The sequence below is a fragment of the Gymnoscopelus braueri genome, assembly GCF_963280865.1.
Source record: "Gymnoscopelus braueri genome assembly, chromosome: 5".
NCBI classification, from domain to species: domain Eukaryota; kingdom Metazoa; phylum Chordata; class Actinopteri; order Myctophiformes; family Myctophidae; genus Gymnoscopelus; species Gymnoscopelus braueri.
In genome coordinates this window covers 10154650-10176251 of record NC_137606.1, presented here as the reverse complement: position 1 = coordinate 10176251, position 21602 = coordinate 10154650, and the positions used below count along the sequence as shown (strand labels likewise).

At 38.9% G+C, this 21602-nt stretch overlaps 1 protein-coding gene across 2 annotated transcripts in view; it reads left to right on the top strand.

The window, feature by feature from the left end:
• LOC308085069 (beta-galactosidase-1-like protein 2) overlaps positions 1 to 21602 on the top strand; it is a 75197-nt gene that overhangs the window by 6438 nt on the left and 47157 nt on the right. For both annotated transcript variants that reach the window (XM_080428115.1, XM_080428114.1), the window contains exons 5-11: positions 143 to 251; positions 1532 to 1624; positions 2344 to 2425; positions 3240 to 3304; positions 4447 to 4531; positions 11832 to 11975; positions 14278 to 14358. In XM_080428115.1, coding sequence (XP_080284241.1) covers positions 143 to 251; positions 1532 to 1624; positions 2344 to 2425; positions 3240 to 3304; positions 4447 to 4531; positions 11832 to 11975; positions 14278 to 14358 — 659 coding nt within the window. The remainder of the gene's footprint in view (positions 1 to 142; positions 252 to 1531; positions 1625 to 2343; positions 2426 to 3239; positions 3305 to 4446; positions 4532 to 11831; positions 11976 to 14277; positions 14359 to 21602) is intronic.

Below are 21602 nucleotides of genomic sequence, written 5' to 3'. Positions count from 1 at the left end.
CTTTATCAATGTGATGATCTCTGATAGCAACCAAGCTAATGAGCTTACGGGTTCACTGTGCAGCATTGAAGAGCTCCTGTATGTGTTCATCAACGGTGTGTTATGATCATTATGATCATGTTGTCTGTGATGTTCTTCTCAGCTGGCTGCTGCGGGACGAGAACATGCGGTTGAGAACAACATACCCTGGTTTTACCGAGGCAGTCGACTCCTTCTTTGATCAGCTCATCAAAAGAGTTGTTCCATATCAGGTATGTTCTGTACTCTGTGGTGTAAAACAGAAATGTAAACTGGTTCAAAGAAGTATGTTCTTTCATTTACTGGCGTTGATTGAATGGTACTGAACGGGTTAGATTGAATTTATTCATAACACATTGGTTCTCAAAGTAGGGTCCGGAGACCCCCAGGGGTCCTTGGGGGGGTTACCAGGAGGTCCCCAGCAAAGCTAGCTAATATGGCGTCACAATCATTTTAACCACTTTAACTATATTTTGTACTTTGGCTATTCAAAAATAGCAGATCTACAAGCTCATAGCTATGAGCTTGTAGATCTGCTATTTTTGAAAAATCCTGGCGCAAAACATTTTTTGGAGACGGGGGGTCCGCAACAAAAAAATCATTTTGGGGATCCTTGATATGAAAAAGTTTGAGAACCACTGCATTAGCATATTGAACCATTGTTAAAGATCCCATTACACGGGATACTTAACCTTTCATTTGTATCGTGATGATCGTACAGGTTAGGGGATTTTTTTTTTGCGGTTCTGGGCGGATTGGGTAAGTTTTTTCCCGGTTTTTGGTTACTTTATTTCGGTTTTAGGGTTAGGGTTAGGGTTAGGTTATTTAATTATAATAGGTTATTTGATAATTATTAGGGTTAGGGTTAGGGGTAGGGTTCCTAATGTTAATAATGAAATATTTTTATCTTGAATTTAGTAAATTAACTGATAAAACATGAATTAATAATAGCATAAAAATATATTTTGTTAAAAAAATAAAATAATAATATATACCGTATATATATATATTATATATATATATTTTTTTTATATTCACCAAAAAATCTGCCGACCCCCCCAAATTATTTGGGGACCCCCCTGGGGCTCGCGACCCCCAGGTTGAGAACCACTGACCTACATCATACTGTAACTATCATGCCAGACATAATGAAACCAGTAAAGAACAGGTAGTATGATGACCATTTCATTGTAATCATATTTCATCTCTGCATCTGTTTGAATCGTATTATCATCACCTCAAACACTGTGCAATAATAAGCTGTAGAAGTGAACATTTGGTTTGCATTTTCACCCACGGGATCACATACAGTGCAATACAGTATGCTCACTATGCTGCTCATATAACCTTTGCAGTATCTCCTTTTACTTCCCAGAGCCATGCCTTTATTAAATGAGCTCTGATTTCCATTTCATGAGGTCTTTAGTGTTAAATTGTAATAATGTCAAAAGCACTGATGTCAAGCCCTAAGACATGTTCTCTATTCATTCTTTTTTGGCTAATTGAAATGCAGTACTCCAAGGGTGGCCCCATTATAGGCGTTCAAGTGGAGAATGAATATGGCTCTTATGCCAAAGATACAGAATATATGCCTTTCGTCAAGGAGGTAAGCATCATTTTACATATTTATTTTTGCAGTAATTGTCTGACATTCCCAACAGACATAAAGCTAGGTCTTTGCATTGCTATTATTTTAATGCAGCATGTTTATGTGTTTGGCTCTGTAGGTACATTAACACAATGATGTACTATTATTATGTTGTATGGCAGAAGCATATGTACAAGGTTTTATTTTTCCCTGCTGGTGCTGGGAAATAAACGCCTTGGCCTTCAGTGTCAGCTTAAACCATTAAGACTGGGAACGCATCTGTGTAACCACTTTAACCATTATTTTATACTTTGTCTATTCAAAAATAGCAGATCTACAAGCCGCTCTATGAGCTTGTAGATCTGCTATTTTTGAAAAATCATGAACCTTTTTGCAGATCTTTGAATATATGTTTCTTTCAAGGGAACATTTTTAACTCAAATCTTTGCTCTTGGAAAGATTTTTTTCCAATAAATAAATATATATATTCAAAGATGTATTCAAAGTATGAAATAATGGTTATAGGCTATAGCTAAAAATATAAAATGACACAGATGCGTTCCCGGTCTTAAGGGGTTAAACACAAAAGCACACACTCATGTATTCATGTCTGTGTGCTGTGTTGCTTGCTTCCTGCAATTCTCTCTCACCCTGTCTTTCAATAAACAGTCTAGACAGCAATTGCATTTGAAAGTGGTATGCAGTGTTCTGTTTTATAATGTATACATTCTCCACAGGCCTTGTTGTCGAGAGGCGTCACAGAGCTGCTGCTGACCTCAGACAACCAGGAAGGACTCAAACTCGGCGGAGTCAAAGGAGGTATATAGACAGACAGACAGACAGACAGACAGACAGACAGACAGACACCTAACAAAAAGGGTTCTTGATTGGGTCTGTTTGGCTTTTACAATGGCTGAATAGCTGTTTTGGTGCTGCAGTATCAATTCATTGGTTGACCACTTGAACATCAAAAGGATGAAAGCCCACAAAAGCCTAAAGGCTTGTTTCCATGGAGGTCCTTTTCGGGGAATGGATACAGGGAGCAGTAAGATGAAAGATATTTGAGGGATTCCTAATTGAAATTTGACATAACCTTTATGATACAGTAGCTTCGATTTGATCAAGGGGCCAATCCCAGCACTGTTTTAGCCTAATTATTCAAAAAACCCCAAACCACAGAAAATTCACAAAGTTCATTTTTGTGTGTGTAATTGAGGTCACAAAACCCCCCCAAAAAACTGAAAATGAATGCCATGAGACCTTTTTAAGACACTTTGATTGGACACTGGCCTGCAGTGGGGGACCGAACCAAGACCTTTTGGGACGATCAGTTTAACCACTTGGAAACCACAGGAAACTGTTTCAATGACAAACTCAATTACCATGTTTTTTTTTGTTCTGTCAAATTCAAAACCAATGGAAGAAGCTAGTACAGCGCAGTACATTTCATGTGGAAATAGCAGTTGCTCTAGGGAACTACTATAATACTTTAATTAAAAGAAAAGAACCATAAGAAATTCAAGTGTTTCTCCAGGTGATGCTTATATTAAGACAGCGTAGTCACTGTGTCGTTGTTTGTTTGTTTGTAAGTAATGCAATTCATAACATTTTGTTTGCTCTGCTCTGTCTCAAGTGCTGGAAACAATCAACTTTCAGAAATTGAACCCAGAAGGCATCAAGTATCTGGATGCAATACAAGTGAGTGAACGTGCGCTCCTTTTCCATACCACTGCCTGACTTGGTCTGTCACAATTATTACATCATCGTCTAATCGCAATTATTCGAGATAATCTAAATTATTTTAGCATAATCGTTTCCATTGTCCACTGCTATTTTTTACATTATTAAAATTGTTAACTATGTCAGTAATTTATTTGAATATTTAAGCCCTCATATCTGCCCTGTGCATCTTTTTATTACAAAGCCTGAAAGGTAAACAGAAATACAAATTGTATTCATATGTTCCAATGTTCAATGGCCAAACACACAATTAAATCGTTAATCGTGATTTATTTGAGTGACAAATAATTAATCGTCAAATTAAATTTGTAATCGTGACAGCCGTATGCGTGAGCTGTGGGCATCTCATTCATCGCCATCCATAACACTGACTGCTCTGTGACAAACTGAAGCTCGTTGTTAACAAAATGCTTGTAGACAGACCTATCTATTTCTAGATCTATATTGACCTTCTTAAATTTGGATTAGAACAACTTTACTAATAACAGAGAAACTCAGCACCATAAAACAACAACAGATACATCAAAGAGCTAGTGTGGAATATTGATCTTAAACCATCTTAAACATTCTCAACTCTCTACTGCATTCATTTATAGATTTCTCTGTGATAGAGTTCTGTTAATCTCACAGAAAACAATTAACTTTTTTAACCCATTTAGACCGGGAAAGAATCGGTGTCATTTTTAGATTTCTTTGGCTATTCAAAAATAGCAGATCTACAAGCTCATAGCGCGGCACCGAGTGCCGTGCTATGAGCTTGTTGAACTGCTATTTTTTTGAAAAATCGTGAACATTTGTACAAATCTTTGAATACATTTTTTTTAAAGCAAACTTTTTTAACTAAACTCTTTGTTTCTGGGGGTTCTAGCGCAGTTCTAGCGCAGCACTCTGTGCCGCGCTATGTGCTTGTATATAATTGCTATTTTTGAATAGCCAAAGTAGTATAACATAATGGTTTAAGTGGTTACACAGAAGCGTTCCCCGTTTAAACGGGTTAAAGCAACTCCAATGTCAGACATTTAGGCATCTCTGTGGCTAAATTGAAGTGATTGTTTACCACAGAGAGCACCAAATCAATAGTTTCCCCTCCCCTCCCCTAGCCTCAGAAGCCCAAGATGGTGATGGAGTACTGGTCTGGATGGTTCGACCTCTGGGGGGACCTTCACCATGTTTTCAACGCTGAGGGTAAGATGCACCACATCACCACAGTGGTGGAAAGTAATGTACTTAAGTACAAATTTGAGGAATCTTTACTTTACTGGAGTATTTTCAAATTTCAGTACTTTTACTTCTACTCCACTACATCTCAGAGACAAATGTTGTACTTTTACTCCACTACAATTATTTGAACACTTTAGTTACTATGTAGATATAAATGATTATATTGTAAAACATACATTAACCACTTCAGCCCCATTTTATACATAGGCTATTTGAAAATCTCGATCTACAAGCTCACAACGCGTCGCATCACAATGCGTTGTGCTAAAAGCAAAGCTTGTAGATCTGCTATATTCAAACATTTTTGTACTTTTACTTTTGGTACTTTAAGTATATTTTGATGCCAATACTTTGTTACTTTTACTCAAGTACATTGTCAATACCGGACTTTTACTTGTAACAGAGTATTTCTGCATTGCGGTATTGATACTTTACCTTAAGTAAAACATTCGAGTACTTTTTCCACCACTGCCACAGGCCCATTCTAAGAGTTACGACTTACTTGGAAAGCAAGGCATGATTTCTGGTGAGAGCTTCAGCCAGCTTGTTGATGCAGATTAGAAAAGGTTTCTGATGAGAGGCAAGTTGTTTCTAACCAGAGTAAATGCAGACTTTCTTTTGTTACGGAGGGAAAAGCTGTCTGGAATGCTAAGACCTGACCTGAGGGTATAAGGCAAGGCATGCTTTCTATGCTGAGGCTAAGTCGGACATAAAACCTGGTAATAAGTACGAGACAATCTCTGTGATGTGCTGATGATAAACTGGGCTTTGGAGGACGTCTCTGCACTTAGAATAAGGCATTTTCTCCGTGCTGAGAGTACAACAACAGGCACTGTCTTTCTGTATAGCTTACATTCAGCATGGATGCCACTCTGTTCATCCGTGATGTACAGCTTAGCATATGGTCATCTCTGCCTTGTCCTTGGGCTTTGTCACATATTAATATATATCTGATAGATTGCAGTGTTTCTTCTAGGATGGAATTTTCTTTCTGGTGCAGACAGGCAGTGGTGGAAAGTAACTAAGTACATTTACTTAACATGTTAAGTGTCAAGGGTGCCAAAAACATAGATCTATGTAAAAAAAAAAAATAATAATCATAAGAGTGCGCTCTAACGCAAATTAGGAATGATCCTAGGACACTGTAAAAAGATATGGACGGATGTGACGTCATCCCCAAAAAACGGATGTCCATCCGCCCCAATGATAGGATCTTGAGAAAAACACTTCTATCTCCATATACTTTTTTTTGTGGTGAAAACCAGCCATTTTCCACAGGCGATCGCTCTAAAATTGCGGATCGCGGTAGAAATGTTATTGTTCCATGCAACACATTGTGAGCTTGTAGATCTGCTGTTTTCAAAAGATTTGTATGCATTTGAAAACTTGAAATGGGGCATTCTGCATAATGAGTACTTTTACTTTTGGTACTTTAAGTACATTTTCATGCCAACACTTTTGTACTTTTACTCAAGTACATTTTGAATTCCGCACTTTTACTTCTAACAAAGTATTTCTACATTGCAGTATTGATAATTTTACTTAAGTAAAGCAACTGAGTACTTTTTTCACCACTGCCGACAGGGTTGCCGGGATGTTTCTATCTGCCAGCGGCAGAAGACTGAGGCTTAAGTACATGTACAGTATGCAGTACATTTATGCCCAGTCATTTTGGAAAATACACCTGAATATCTTAATTGAAGTATTAAATCTGCAAGCAGCGATGGCCCGGTCCTCGCACCTTTGTCCACAGGGGGAGGCGAGGTAGCCGCCCTGCTGTTAGCACGGAGCAACATGATTCCAAACATAGGAGTAGTTTGTAAAAGTACTGTATAGCGATAATAATTTCCAGTCACCAGTATTTGAAGCTGTACGTTTTTATACATGTTCAGCGAGTTTGAGGTGGATCTGATTATCCTCTTAGGAGGAGTTTGTTAAAGTACGACCCATGTAAATGGCATAACATTCACTAAAACGCCACAATACATTCAAAATGGCTGACTCCCTGATGGTTGTAGGTCATGGTCATGGCTCAATGCAGCCCTTTTGTAAGTCTGGATATGATCAGTATTTCCCCTAGGATAGAGTTGTAGCACTGGTGGTGAATAATTATATTGTGTGTAGTTTTCCTTTTAATACATTTCACATGTTGACAGCTGTCTTTGGGTCACGGTGGCCCTGTGGACCTCCAGGAGAAACACTCTGTGCATGGGCAATAGAGAGGCTTCTGTCTTTGTATGCAAGATCTCACAAACGTTTATTTCACAGATGTTTCCTTGCATTCCAATCAAATTACATTTGATGTAACGTGTTGTTCATCTTAATGCAAACTCCATCGCACAATGGTGTTGCTTGCTTGACAAAAATAACACATCTACAAGGTATCAACACATTGCAATGCGATGCAATAATAGCTCGTAGACCTGTTCTTTAATGGAAGCAATGCGGCCTATGGAGTGATAAGTTGCAGGACTATTTTTGCAAATAATAGTTCTGATCAGCGTTGGTTTGCTTCAATGTTGATCTACCTGGTGCTTGTCGTGACTTGTTATAATACGCTGAGATGATTAGGCCTGTCACAATTATTGCATAATCGTCTAATCGCAATTATTTGAGATAATCATAATTATTTTGCATAATCGTCATAATCGTTTCCATGTTGAAAAATTTTCATATATTAAAAAAAAATAGCAGAAATAGCAGATTTGCAAGCTTACAACGCGTCACGTAAGCTTGTAGATCAGCTATTTCCAATATTTTTTATAGTTTAAAATGATTAATTATGTCAGTAATCTGCCCTGTGCATTTTTTGATTACAAAGCCTAAAAGGCAAACAGAAAGGAAGTTTTTATTCATAATTATATGTTCCAGTGCTCAATGCTAAAAACAAAATTAAATCGTTAATCGCAATTATTTGTGTGACAATCAGTGGCGGAGCGTCCGGGTAGGCTAGGTAGGCGGCCGCCTACGGGCCCGCGACCCCCGGGACCCCGGGGGCCCGGGCCGTTAGATCAGATGGACTTTTATTTTATTAGAATTAGACACACTTTGTGTGCTCCGCCTCACCTTAAAACCTCACGCCTCACCCGTGCTCCGCCTAACCGTAAAACCGAAATAAAGTAACAAAAAACTGGGGGAAAAAGTAACAAAATCCGCGCAGGAGCCCCCCCTTCGAGCCGATTTGGAATTCGTTTTTTATATGCTCAGAGATAACGGCAAGAACAAGAAGAATGCTGATGTAACATTGATCGGAGCGCGGCAAGATAAAAGAGCCTCTCAATGCGTCTGTTGCTGCTCTCCTCTCCGCTCCGTTGTGCTTTTCTGTGTGTGCCTGGATATGAAGCATCCATAGAGTGTATAACTTTAGTTCATAAAAACATAGGATGGATCCATCTTCTGTCGTTAAAATAATATATAATAAATAAATAACAATAATTGTAATATTTTTTACATAAAGATTAAGCAGCAGTGGTCATATTTCAGCTGCGGTGCCCTGCTGCTGCTGAATGCATGTACGGTAAACGCTTACATGATACATGTGTAAAAAACGAACATTTATTTTATGTCCTATTTTTTTCACTGATCAGAGCAATGGTCTCCGAGTTATGTTAACCCATTCAATCCGGGAACGCATCTGTGTCATTTTAGATTTGAGCTATAACCATTATTTTATACTTTGGCTATTCAAAAATAGCAGATATACAAACTCATAGCGGTGCCGTGCTATGAGCTTGTATATCTACTATTTTTTTTTTATCTTGGAGATTTGTGCAAATCTATGAATATATATTTATTTTTAAAGTGAACATTTGTAACTCAAATCTTTGATTCTGGGGGGGGGCCGCGGCCAAATACATATAATTTTAGGTGGTCCTTGACATGAAAATGTTTGAGCACCACTGATATTATAGCAACACACGGTTTTCAGAGTTCCGTTGTGCGTCGTGCAGCAAGGAGAGTGAGCGCTTCCAGAGAGGAGACTGGCAGCGTTGTATAGCCCAAGGCTGATCAGGCCACACTGTTGTCAACACTTCTCTAATCAGACCACAGATGTCATCACTTGAAGTTGATTGAGAATGTGAATAGGCACATGGCCGTGGTGCTGGCCGTGGTGCTGGAGTGTCTCTCTCTCTCCAGACCTCGGCTCGCCTCCGTGGCTGCGCCTGTCGGATCAGAGGCCACAGCAACACTTCTCAGGGTTTAAGGATCGGAAACTTAGCATAGCGTATTTACTGATGGGGAGGTTACTGGCAGTGGTGGAAAAAGTACTCTGATATTTTACTTAAGTAAAAGTATCAATACTGCAATATAGAAATACTCCGTTACAAGTAAAAGTCCGGAAATAAAAAAATACTTGAGTAAATGTACAAAAGTATTGGTATCAAAATGTATTAACTCTCTCAGTGCCACGCCCCGAGATATCCCGAGTTTTTCCCGAGTACCCTCAGTGCCAGCACGAGAAATCCCGAGTTTTTACTTTTGACTGTGGTCGCGCTATGCTGTTTATTTTTCATGATCACTTTCGCTTCCTGACTCCTTCAGACTCATTGGGTTCCGGTTTCATGACGCAGATTCCGTTTCCGGTTCTCTTTTTTTTTCCCGCGATCATTTTCGGCCAGAATAGGGAAAGTCACGGTTTTTCACACGGTATAAAAAACAAACGGAGAGGTCCATGTCTACTCTCTTTGGTCTGGGTGACGATCAGTCATCGTAGTCGTGTATCACATCGTAATTTAGCCCGATCAACGATTGTCAAAAATGTCAACATCCGGTTATGACCGGATATGACGTGAGCCTGTTTGGGAGGGGGCGAGTGAGCCAGCGAGATCATCAATGTGTCGATTTGTTGCTCTCTACTGGTAGAACTGTATTATGGGTTTAAAAACCCAATCAGATCATTTATTTGAATGAAAAATTACAAAATCAAAAAATTTAAAAAAACGCAAATTGCTGGCACTGGGGGAGTACTTTATGAAAATACTCTTGGCACTGAAAGAGTTAAAGTACCAAAAGTAAAAGTACTAAAATGTTTGAAAATAGCAGACCTACAAGCTCCCAGTGAGCTTGTAGATCGGCTATTTTCAAATAGCCAATGTATAAAATAGGGCTAAAGTGGTTAATGTATGTTTTATAATGGAATAATCGATAATTGCAAAGTAACTAGTAACTAGTTTTCAAATAATTGTAGTGGGAGTAAAAGTACAATATTCGCCTCTGAGATGTAGTGGAGTAGAAGTAAAAGTACTGAAAATTAGAACAAATACCTCAAAATTGTACTAATAAGTAACTAAGTACAGTACTTGAGTACATGTACTTAGTTACTTTACACCACTGGTTACTGGTTGGGCTAGGATCAAAGATGATCCTGTGTGTCTGTATGTTTTTGCATTATTGGTCCATGTTGTTTGTGTTAGAGCCCTTATGGCACCAATCACTGTCTTCTTCTTTATGGGTTTGCAGGATATTTTCAGGCCTAGAATGGATTGTTATATAAATCACTGAACATGTGGATATGTATTTAATGTGAAAATGAATGCCTGTCATGCAGTGTACTATTATTATTGTGAGGATTCAAACACACCGACGTTCAAACACACCCAAAGCCTCAGGCTGCTCTTGTCATTCCCAGAGCCCATCCATGTTTTACTTCCCTTTTGTATTTTGTGTGTGTGTGTGTGTGTGTGTGTGTTTGTGTGTGTGTGGGGGTGTGTGTGTGTGTGTGTGTGTGTGTGTGTGCGTGTGTGTGTGCGCGCGCGTGTGCGGCTTTGACAAACTGACAGAGAGATCACACCTCGAGATGTGTTGCAGGCAGCTAGGAAATTAACTTTTGGATTTACAGGCAATTGCCATATAGCTTTGACATATCTGCTGCTCTGTAGACTGCACTGCACACTCTAGGCATGTCACATTAGGCAAACATTCTGCGAAAATTGGTGAACATTCAGAGAAAATAACAGATCTACAAGCTCACAACACATTGCAACGTGGCATGTTGTGAGCTTGTAGAACGGCTATTTTCGTCCCCTGAGCAAACAGGCGTGCTCTATTAGTTCAGTGGTAAAAATGGACGCGCTTCTACCCAGATTTGAAAGGTGTAGTGGTTAGTGCCATGCAGAAGAATTTAACCCATTCAATCCGGGAACGCATCTACAAATGTCTTCTAAATCCTAACAGTTTTCTGAAAAACGTTGCTAAAATATCAGTGGTGCTCAAACTTTTTCATGTCAAGGACCACCCAAAATTATATGTATTTGGCCGCGGACCCCCATCTCAAAATATTGAGTTCCAGGGACCCCCCCAGAACAAATTTTCACGATAAAAAAAAAGAATAGCAGATCTGCAAGCTCATAGCTTGCAGATCTTGGTGCCGCGCTATGAGCTTGTATATCTACTATTTTTGAATAGCCCAAAGTATAAAATAATGGTTATAGCTAAAGTCTAAAATGACACAGATGTGTTCCGGGATTGAATGGGTTAATCCAGTTGAGTCACCCCCAACCCCCCCCCCCCCCCCACCCCGAATTGTTATTCACTATACCTCATGCCCTTGATTCTGATTATTAATGTCAGTCCAATTTAAATACTTAATTATGTTGCGCCACCGCATCCCTGCAAACTACGGGTTACTACTTTCTGGTGGGAGACGTGGCCATTTTTATATGGAAGTAAGGTTTACCCTGTAATGAATTATAGGGACCTGTAATATAATGTGAAGCAGAGGTCATGCCACATTCCAAGTGAAGGAAGATTGAGGGTAATAGGCTGATTTTAAACAAGGTTTCTAGCTTGTTGTGGCTCATACCAGATGGATTTTTTTTTTTTTTTTTTTTTTTTTTTTTTTTTTTTTTTTTTTTTTTTTTTTTTTTTTTTTTTGAATATTTTATTTTTCATTTGAATTTTTCACAAAGTATACATACATACATACAATCCATACCAGATGGATTTTTGTTTTATTATTATTCACAGGTCTAAAAATGTAGCCTGTTAGTTCTTATTTCATGCTGTTGGTCAGAACTGTTATCTCGGCAGTATAACTACTATATCACATTGGGTGGTTATACTTTGTGTCCTTCCAGTGTTCATTTTTACAGTAAATTCTGATTTAGTCTTTTGAATAACACACCTTTTAGTTTTCCTATTTTAGTCATCTGACCTTGTTTAGTCTTAGTCTAGTTTTAGTCAACTAAATATCAAAATATTCGTTTTTTAGTCCTAGTCTTGGTCAACAAAATGAACACTGTATCCTTCTCCTCTTTTTTGACAGACATGGTTGCCGTGGTGACACAGATTCTGAGAATGGACATGTCGATCAACCTGTACATGTTCCATGGAGGGACAAACTTTGGCTTCATGAATGGAGCATTTGCCATCGGAACTCCAGCTCCCAAAGCAATGATAACCAGCTATGGTATGTATGTGTGTATGCTCATTAAAATGTGATCGTGGACTCACAAGAGAATGGTTTTAGCACTAACACATTATGGCACTAACTGACAAGTAGAGGTTAAGCTTATCCCAAAGGGCCACACTCATGCTAGACACAAATAATAATGATTTTCTAAGGTACTTGTCATGTTACCGTACATTGAGTGGTCCCTTCTGACATAATGTAAAGTATGTTCTCATTGAGTAGGCAAAAATGAATGATTCATAAAGACTGTGGAGCATGAGTCCACACAGCAGGGATTTAATCCATTAAGACCAGGAACGCATCTGTATAATTTTAAGATTTCTTTGGCTATTCAAAAATGGCAGATATACAAGCTCATAGCGTTAACAACCGTGAAAGATTTGTGCAAATCTTTGATGTTTTTAAAGCGAACATTTTTAACCAATCTGTGCTTCTGTGGGGAACAACGGAACAAAAATAATTTGAGATTTTGAGATTGTGATTATTATTTCAAAACATACATTACCCACTTCAGCCCTATATACATTTTGGCCATTTTAAAATAGCTGATCTACAAGCTCACAATGCGTCGCGATGTGAAATGGGACATATTTGTGTACTTTCAACTTTTGGGTACTTTAAGTACATTTTTTGATACCAATACTTTTGTACTTTCACTCAAGTACATTTTGAATTCCGGACTTTTACTTGTAACAGAGTATTTTTATATCGCAGCATTGATACTTTTACTTAAGTAAATAAATGTAGTAGCCTACTTTTCCCACCATTGTGTATAAAGGGAATATTCTTCTTAGGGTCAGTAGATGGTGCTGTCTCTCCTTTATGTCCTGACCTTAGGCTGAGCTGTCAAATTTGAATACTGAGTGCATGATAATGAATTCATTACCTAATAAAATGCATGGGAAATGTAAATGCAAGCTGGTACAATGGGTTTTATATCCCTCCTCAAGGGTGCTTAACATTGTAATGACCTCATTCCACCAAAGAGAAGGGGGGACGGGGACCCCCTCCAAGTGCTCGCCGTCAGCGGGGGAACAGCCAACCTCTGTCCTTCAACGTGTCTTCATGCCCCCCCCCCAAAAAAAATAAACGTGTGAGGTGATCTGAAACAAGTGGTGGAAAGTAACTAAGTACATTTACTCAAGTACTGTACTTAAGTACAAGTTTGATTTTTTTTTTTTTTTTTTTACTTAACTGGAGTATTTCCAATTTGCAATACTTTTACTTCTACTCCATTACATCTCAGAGGCAGTAACTTACTACCGGTAGTTACTTTGCAGATATAAATAATTACATTATAAAACATACATTAACCACTTTAGCCCTATATTATACATAGGCAGTTTGAAAATAGCCGATCTACAAGCTCACAACGTGTCGCATCGCATTGTAGATCTGCTATTTTCAAACAGTTTAGTACATTTACTTTTGGTACTTTAATTTCATTTTGATGACAATACTTTTGTACTTTTACTCAAGTAACATTTTGAACATGGGCCTTTTACTTGCAACAGAGTATTTCTTCATCGCGGTCTTGATACTTTTACTTAAGTAAAAAAATGTGAGTACCTTTTCCACCACTCTCTGAGACGATTCCCACCCCGCTGATGCTGTCTCGAGACGTGTGTGATGGGTGGTAGTGATGTGTCGTTCATGATTGATTCTTTAAAAAGAACTAGTTCATTGCCGTGAACGTGAACGAGCTCGTTCATTTTCTGAAACTGTTACGTTCACGCTATCGTTCATGCCCCCCGTCCCCTCCCCCCGTACACAGGACGGGAGGGCGGGCTGTACGCGCGATGCAATAATAACGCTCCCGCGATGGTGTTTTACACTAGATAATAGCGCTACTGAACGAAAACGTGAACGGATCATTTGAACCAATCATTGCCGTGAACGAAATCATTCGTTCACTGAAACAAACGTTTTTTTTTCATCTGCCACAGAGAGGAGACGCCCCACCGGCCACCACAACACCACCACCACCCAGCTCACACCTAGTACCTCTCTCTCTCTCTCTCTCTTTCTCTCTCTCTCTCTCTCTCTCTCTCTCTCTCTCTCTCTCTCTCTCTCTCTCTCTCTCTCTCTCTCTCGAATGTATATAGGGGCTGAGGTGGGTAATGTGTGTTTTGTAATAACAATCAAAATCTACTCAAGTAAAGTGCAAATACCTCAAAATTGTACTATATACAGTACATATGACTTTCTACCTAGTCCCCACCCGCCTCTCTCTGTCTCTCTCTCTCTCTCGGCTCCCCCCTCCATGCCTGCTGTTCTGATATAGCGCATTATCTTTCAGATTACGATGCTCCATTATCCGAGGCTGGGGATTACACCACCAAGTATCATCTTCTGAGGAATGTATTCAGCCGCTTCTGCGGTGAGTGTCTGTCACTGTGAGGAGCCCCGTACGTTCCTCTCTCTCTCTCTCTCTCTCTCTCCGCCACCCCCCCCCCCCTCTATTACCTGCGCAGTAAAATCCTCATGGTGTTCATTTAGCTCTAAATGAGTGTAAAGATCGTTTTGGGTGAATTTTTAAATTAAATTGACCTTTACAGCCTACTGTTTTCAAACTTGTTAATTAATCAAGTATTCAATCAATCAATCAATCAATCAATCAATATTCAATATTGAAACAGATTCAACTTTATACTATCATTAGTCCTGTCACAATTATTACATCATCATCTAATCGCAATTATTTGAGATAATCACAATTATTATTGCATAATCGTCATAATCGTATCCATGTTGAAATATTTTCACACATTTTCAAATATAAAAAAAAGCAGAAATAGCTGATCTACAAGCTTACAATGCGTCACTTTGTGACGCGTTGTAAGCTTGTAGATCAACTATTTCAGCTTTCTTTTTGTACATGTATAAAATGATCAAATATGTCAATAATTTCTCTGTATATTTCAGTTATTTGTCATATCTGTGCTGTGCAATTTTTTATTTGGAAGCCTCAAAGGCTTCTTAATGTTCCAATGTTTGATGCCAAACACACAATTAAATCGTAAATCGCAATTATATGAGTGACAATTAATCGTCAACTTAAATGTGTAATCGTGACAGCCCTAATTATCATAGTTCACTGTGTCTTGCTGTGTCCATATTACACTAGAACTACCGCACAACCTGCTCTCTCTCTCTCTCTCTCACTCTCCTCCCCTGTCTCTTCCTCTCTCTGTCTTTGTCTCTCACTTTCTATCCTCACCTCTCCTTTTATGGAGGCAAAGAAGAAAATGCAAAGAAGTGGCAGATAGAGATTTAGTGGCAGAACAGTAGTGGGACAGGACAGAGAGTCAGGAGAAGTCAATTGTAATTTTTTTCAGACGAGGGTCTTCTCGTCTACTCTGTCTTTTGTTGTCATCACCCCAGACAGTTTTTAAGTTGCTTGATTCTGTATTTATATATTTGATATTCATTATATCAGACACGCCCCCTTCCTATGCAAACCCATAGTAAGTTCAAACTTAATTTTAACCAATTTTCAACCAATTCATCGGAAACACCTGTCCTTGGTTCTGGTGACTTATATATTGTCCTTGGGGCAGGGTTTTTTCTATTACTTTTTTCATTTAATTTATTTTGATTTATTTTTAACACGCCCCCCTCTCACATTAGAACACTGTTAGTCACCAGAACCAAGGACGTGTGTTTTCAATGAATCTATCATGGTTCATCTACGCGGAGTTTGAAGTTACAATGGGTTTGTATAGGAAGGGGGCGTGTACAATGAATATTGAATATTTAAATACTGAATCAAGCGCCCTAAAAAACTGTATGGGGTGCTCACAAAGGCCAGGGTAGACGTTACCCCAAACATGTTTGAAAATGAAATATCCCTCACTGGTAAATGCATGAGTCAGAGTAGATTTTAGATGTTATTCACTCATGCATAATGTGGAGGAGTTTCTGTCTCTTCAATGAGTCTTCAATGAGAATGTGTTTTTAAAAATTCTCCTCCTCTCTCTGTCTTTGTCTCCCTCCTCCTATCCTCCCTTCCTCTCCTTTTCTGGAGGCACCTGCTTTAGTAAGGGCTCCTTAAGTACCTATTTTGGCCAAGATGTAAGATTGACTTTAAATATAAATGTCTGTGTCTGTGTGTCTGCGTGTGCTGGCCACATTTTGGGGAACATTTTAGACATCAAACCAATTTACTGGGGACCAGTGGTAAAGTAACTAAGTACATTTACTCGAGTACAATGTTGAGGTACTTTTACTTTACTGGAGTATTTCCAATTGTCTATACTTTTACTTCTACTCCACTACATCTCAGAGGCAAATATTGTACTTTTACTCCACTACAATTATTTGAAAACTTTAGTTACTAGTTACTTTGCAGATATACATTATTACATTATAAAACATAAATTATACCTAGGCTATTTGAAAATAGCCGATCTACAAGCTCACAACGTGTCGCATCGCAACGCGTTGTGAGCTTGTAGATCTGCTATTGAAAATATATATATATTTACTTTTACTTTTGGTACTTTATGTACATTTTGATACCAATACTTTTGTACTTTTACTCAAGTAAATTTTGAATTCCGGACTTTTACTTGTAACACAGTATTTCTACGTTGCAGTATTGATACTTTTACTTAAGTAAAACATTTGAGTACTTTTTCCACCACTGGTTTCACTATGCCTGGCATGATAGTTACAGTATGATGTAATAGCACAAATGTGTCTGCATATTACCCAATAAATAAGCAATTTTTACGCCAGTTTTGACACAAAATAGGTGTCCCCAATATTACTGCAGTTTCATAAGAGTATGGTTAACGTTGGGGTTAGAGTAAGGGAGATATGGAATGATAATACGTCAAGGCAGTGTTTTACTCAACTTCTCACTAGTCTGTGTGTGTTGGGCGTAGAGCTCCCCAGTGCTTTGTGGCCAGGGGTGGAGAAGCCTAGTGTTTTGCAGGGAGGGAACGAATGCTTGACAGCAGAGTAACAATTTGCCCACCATTACAGCAAAAAGAAGGTCATTTGAAGGCTGGCTGCGAGTGATTCATTTGTCTGCTGAACAAAACAACGACCCGAATAAGAGACACATAAACTAAGAAAGAAATAGCTGGAGCAAAAGCTCTGCTTTCAGCTCGGCATCCGCACACACATGACCTAATTCTCTAATCAGATCAGTTTGATTTCTTACCATTGTTTGGCTCTGAGTTCATATGCATAGTGTGAGTCACTCCCGTCCCTGTGGCATTGCGATATATAGAGCAGTGTATTTGCATAATTCGGCATGAATTTAGATCCTTAGATGAATGTTTTTTGTTCAATGATGACACATGACTCCTAAAATAGCTAATAGAAATGTTACAGTTTAGGATTTTGGACTTTAGGATTGTTTTAGTATTTCTTGTATTTCTACAATGACACTGTCTCGTGGATAATGATAATACTAGCGAGGGCAGGAATTTCAGGGAGGCCACGAAGGCCATGGCCGTCATTGCCCCTCAGCTTGGCCTTGTGCCCCTCATATGTAGACACCAGTGTCTCTTTATGTCAATATGTAGACACCAGTGTCTCTTTATTGTCAATATGTAGACACCAGTGTCTCTATTGTCAATATGTAGACCCCAGTTTGTCTTTCTTGTCATGTAGACACCAGTGTCTCTTTATTGTCAATATGTAGACACCAGTGTGTCTTTCTTGTCATGTAGACACCAGTGTCTTTTGTTACGATTCTGAATTCTTAACTCCCCTGAGTCCCCATCTTTAAACCAATCCAGTAACTTTGATTGGTGCAGGGCTGAGCATCCTTTAAATTAAGGATTAATTATTAAATTAAATTAATTATTTCAATGGACTAAAATCGTGTTTTATATTTGATGGCCTTCCTGCCCTCAAAAAATGGACAACACCAAAGGCCAAGTGGCCTTGCCCCTAAAATTACGAAATTCCAGGCCTGCTAGCATTATTTACATTTCAAAACAAAGGGCTTGCATTGTGTTTTGGACAATAACCAATAATAACCATAATGACACAAAAAAACAATACAATAAATAATGTTTATAAAATGTATTAAACTGTATGTAAATTGTAAAGCTGCTAAAATGCATCCATATAATATTTATTTTTGGAGCAGTAGTCTACAGTGCTGACTTTCTATTGGTGAAGGTGTCTTTATTAAGGTAATTCTGATGTATTTTAAAGTAGCTTTACTAACAGCAATGGACACGACAAACATCACAACAAGTTCACAACAAAATTACAGTCTGTAACTACAACCAATGGTGGTTTATGTAGCTACAGCAGTGTGTATTTTGTATTTAGCCTGACCATTCTAGACTGCATCTATTGTATAATTGCTGTATTGTCATTGGTGATTTATTACAAAGATGTTTTAAGTGAGATATTGCCATACTGTATAATGTGCGTCATTGAACAAAAACAACATCAACTATGTAATTATTGAAGTGCTGCTTCTATTGTGAATTATTATTCCATTCAAACATGCTTTAGTTGATTTATATTAAGGCCGTTTGAGGGCAAGGTGTCAGCCAATATTGTTGATGCTGCTGACAACATGTACCTTGTAGAACGATCCCTGAAAATAACAGATGGTCAATTTGAAAGTGTGATGTGTTTTTTCACTTTAGTTATTGTTCAAAAAAAGAAAATAATTCTTAACATTCCTTTCACCACAATTTATTCCCCTTGAGCAATGAACACGGTAACGCCCAGAGTTTTCCTGGGGAGGGTGCAGACAACCAGTGGTGGAAAAAGTACTCACATTTTTTACTTAAAGGAGAGTTCCAGTCATTTTATGTATTTGCTTTGATGTGTCGCTAATCACTCACCAACATACCAGGGGCAGTTGACCTTTTTTCATAGAAGCCCCTGTTATCCATTGTGGAGACCCCTTCCACTGGCATAATGGAGTAATGCGGATAAACAAAAATCGCCTATTTTAGCAGCAGTTATTTTTTTCCCACTAATCCTCATTATGCAGTGTACTGACACTCACACATGCACTGAATGTCCCCTATGAGCTGCCGTTCATGCAGAACGACGTGAAGCTAGTCCTCGGTGTTGCCAGATTCTTTGAGAGAAACAAGCAACCAGCTCCATGTCGTTCTGCATGAACGGCAACTCTTTAGGGACATGTTTTAACTTGTTACATCCATGGCCGTGGGTTAAGCACTTTATATTTGAAATCTGAACGTTTATATAGATGTGCGGGTTGTAAATAGAGACATTTCCAAATTAAAGTTTCTATTACTTTAATTTGGTTATTTCGGTTAATTCGGTACAAACAAATGTACTCCATGAAGTGTAGATGTGTGGCAAAAAGGAAACGTTGCAGTCGACGGGTGCACAGAACGCAGGGATGCACATTTATAGCAGAAAGAGTTCACATTTAACTATAGCCGTACTCATTCAATTCTGAACCATTTCATGTGTATCAGTCATGATTGTTTTGCCATCAAACAATAGCAAGCAAAAAGGCAGGTCCTTCTCTCTAGTCCATCCCATCGTGCAGCGCATCTCTCCAAATGGAACCGTGGTCCTAAAACACCCTCGCCCCGGGTCTAATCCGGCGGCCACGGTCCGAAAAAAAAGGGGCAGTGTGTTTTAGGACGAGCGTTCCGTTTTCCACATGTCTTTTTTGCTGTGAGAGGGGGAAAAAAGCACGTGAAATGGCAAGTGTGGCGTGAGGCGTGTGAGAAGGTTAAATTGCATGACTCTCACTCTCAAAGGGTGAGACTTGGCAGCTCTGCTTTAACACTGTTGAAACAGGCCCAGAAGGCACGGGCAAACACTGTTAATTAACACAATTTTGTGGTTTTGAGAGATGTGTTTATGATTGCTTTTGACCGGTTTGCAGGCCCAGTGTGGTGGTGCTAAGGTCAACAATGGGAATACCAAGTGCTTTTGTATGTTTTGTGCTTATGCTGAGAAAATCGATCAATTTAGTAATTTTATCATTTTCTTTTCTTTTTTAAATTGAGAAGTACAGAGTTTTTTTCCCCCTCTCTTCTCTTCTATCCCATGTTTCTCTGTTTAAACCCATCATCCTTTCCCCGCCCCTCCTCAACCTCTACCCTTACTTTGTGTCTAACATGGGGAGGTGGGCATGAGACGAGGACTTTAATGTGTTTTTATCAGTGGTGGAAAAAGTACTCAAATGTTTTACTTAAGTAAAAGTATCAATACTGCAATGTAGAAATACTCAGTTACAAGTAAAGTCCGGAATTAAACATTTACTTTAGTAAAAGTGCAAAAGTATTGGTATCAAAATGTACTTAAAGTACCAAAAGTAGAAAATACTCATTGTGCAGAATGTCCCATTTCACAAGTTATAATAATAATAATAATGAATTGCATTTTTATGGCGCTTTTCTAAGTACTCAAACTTACTCAAAGCGCTTTACAATGGTTCATTCATTCATACAGGGGGGGGGGGGGGGACATTGGGAGGTGGAGCGGCGAACAGTTGACGCCAGCGTCCCCACTTTTCCCACATTCACACACCAATGGTGGCAAGCTAGCACCGACCGAATCATTGGAGGCAATGTAGGGTTCAGTGTCTTGCCCAAGGACACTTAAACATGTGGAAAGGAGGAGCTGGGATTCGAACCGCCGACCCATGGATCATTGGATGACCTGCTCTACCCCTCAGGATACATTTATACATTTGAAAGTTTTCAAATGTATAGAAAATTGCAGATCTACAAGCTCACAATGCGTCGCATCGCTACACATTGTGAGCTTGTAGATCGGCTATAATAATAATCAAAATCTACAAAGTAACTAGTAACTAAAGTTTTCAAATAATTGTAGTGGAGTAAAAGTACAATATTTGCCTCTGAGATGTAGTGGAGTAGAAGTAAAAGTACTGACAATTGGAAATACTCCAGTAAAGTAAAAATACCTCAAAATTGAACTTAAGTACAGTACTTGAGTAAATGTACTTAGTTACTTTACACCACTATTTTTTTATTTTTTTTATTTAGATGTTTGTTTAGTCAAAGAGCTGTCTCTCTCTTTCTACATTTCCTCACTCTTTGTACCATTCTCTCTCTACATTTCAATGTGTACATGCATGTTTATGTTTATTGTTGTGAAGGGAAGAACTTGTAAGCATGCTGTTTCTCTTTGCTAATTTATTCCTCATGTTTAGATCATGAATATTTTTCTGGCACAGGGACCTGCTCTTCCAGATTCAGATGCTATCAATGCATTGAATGGGACATTATCACGTTTTATCAGACCATTGAATGGGCGAAGTAGGCGACATACTGACCTACCCGCGATTTATCAGACCCTTCATTGGGTGTTTTCAGGACATACTGACCTACCGACGGAGATGACTTAAATAAAGTTAAGTTTCGGACCACGACAGAGGCGCACAGTCTGCGCTCAGTTCTGCCGTGCCGAACGTCGCAACGTTCGCAACGGTGCCCCTCGTGGCTCCAGTTTGCTTGAGCCTACTCAGCGCCGTCCGAGTTATGCACCGATAGCCACAGAATCATGAAATCATGTTGTGGGGACAGCTCCGCCTCCGGGTAGGTCAGTATGTCCTGATAACACCCAGTGAATGGTCTGATAAATCGCGGGTAGGTCAGTATGTCGCCTACTTCGCCCATTCAATGATCT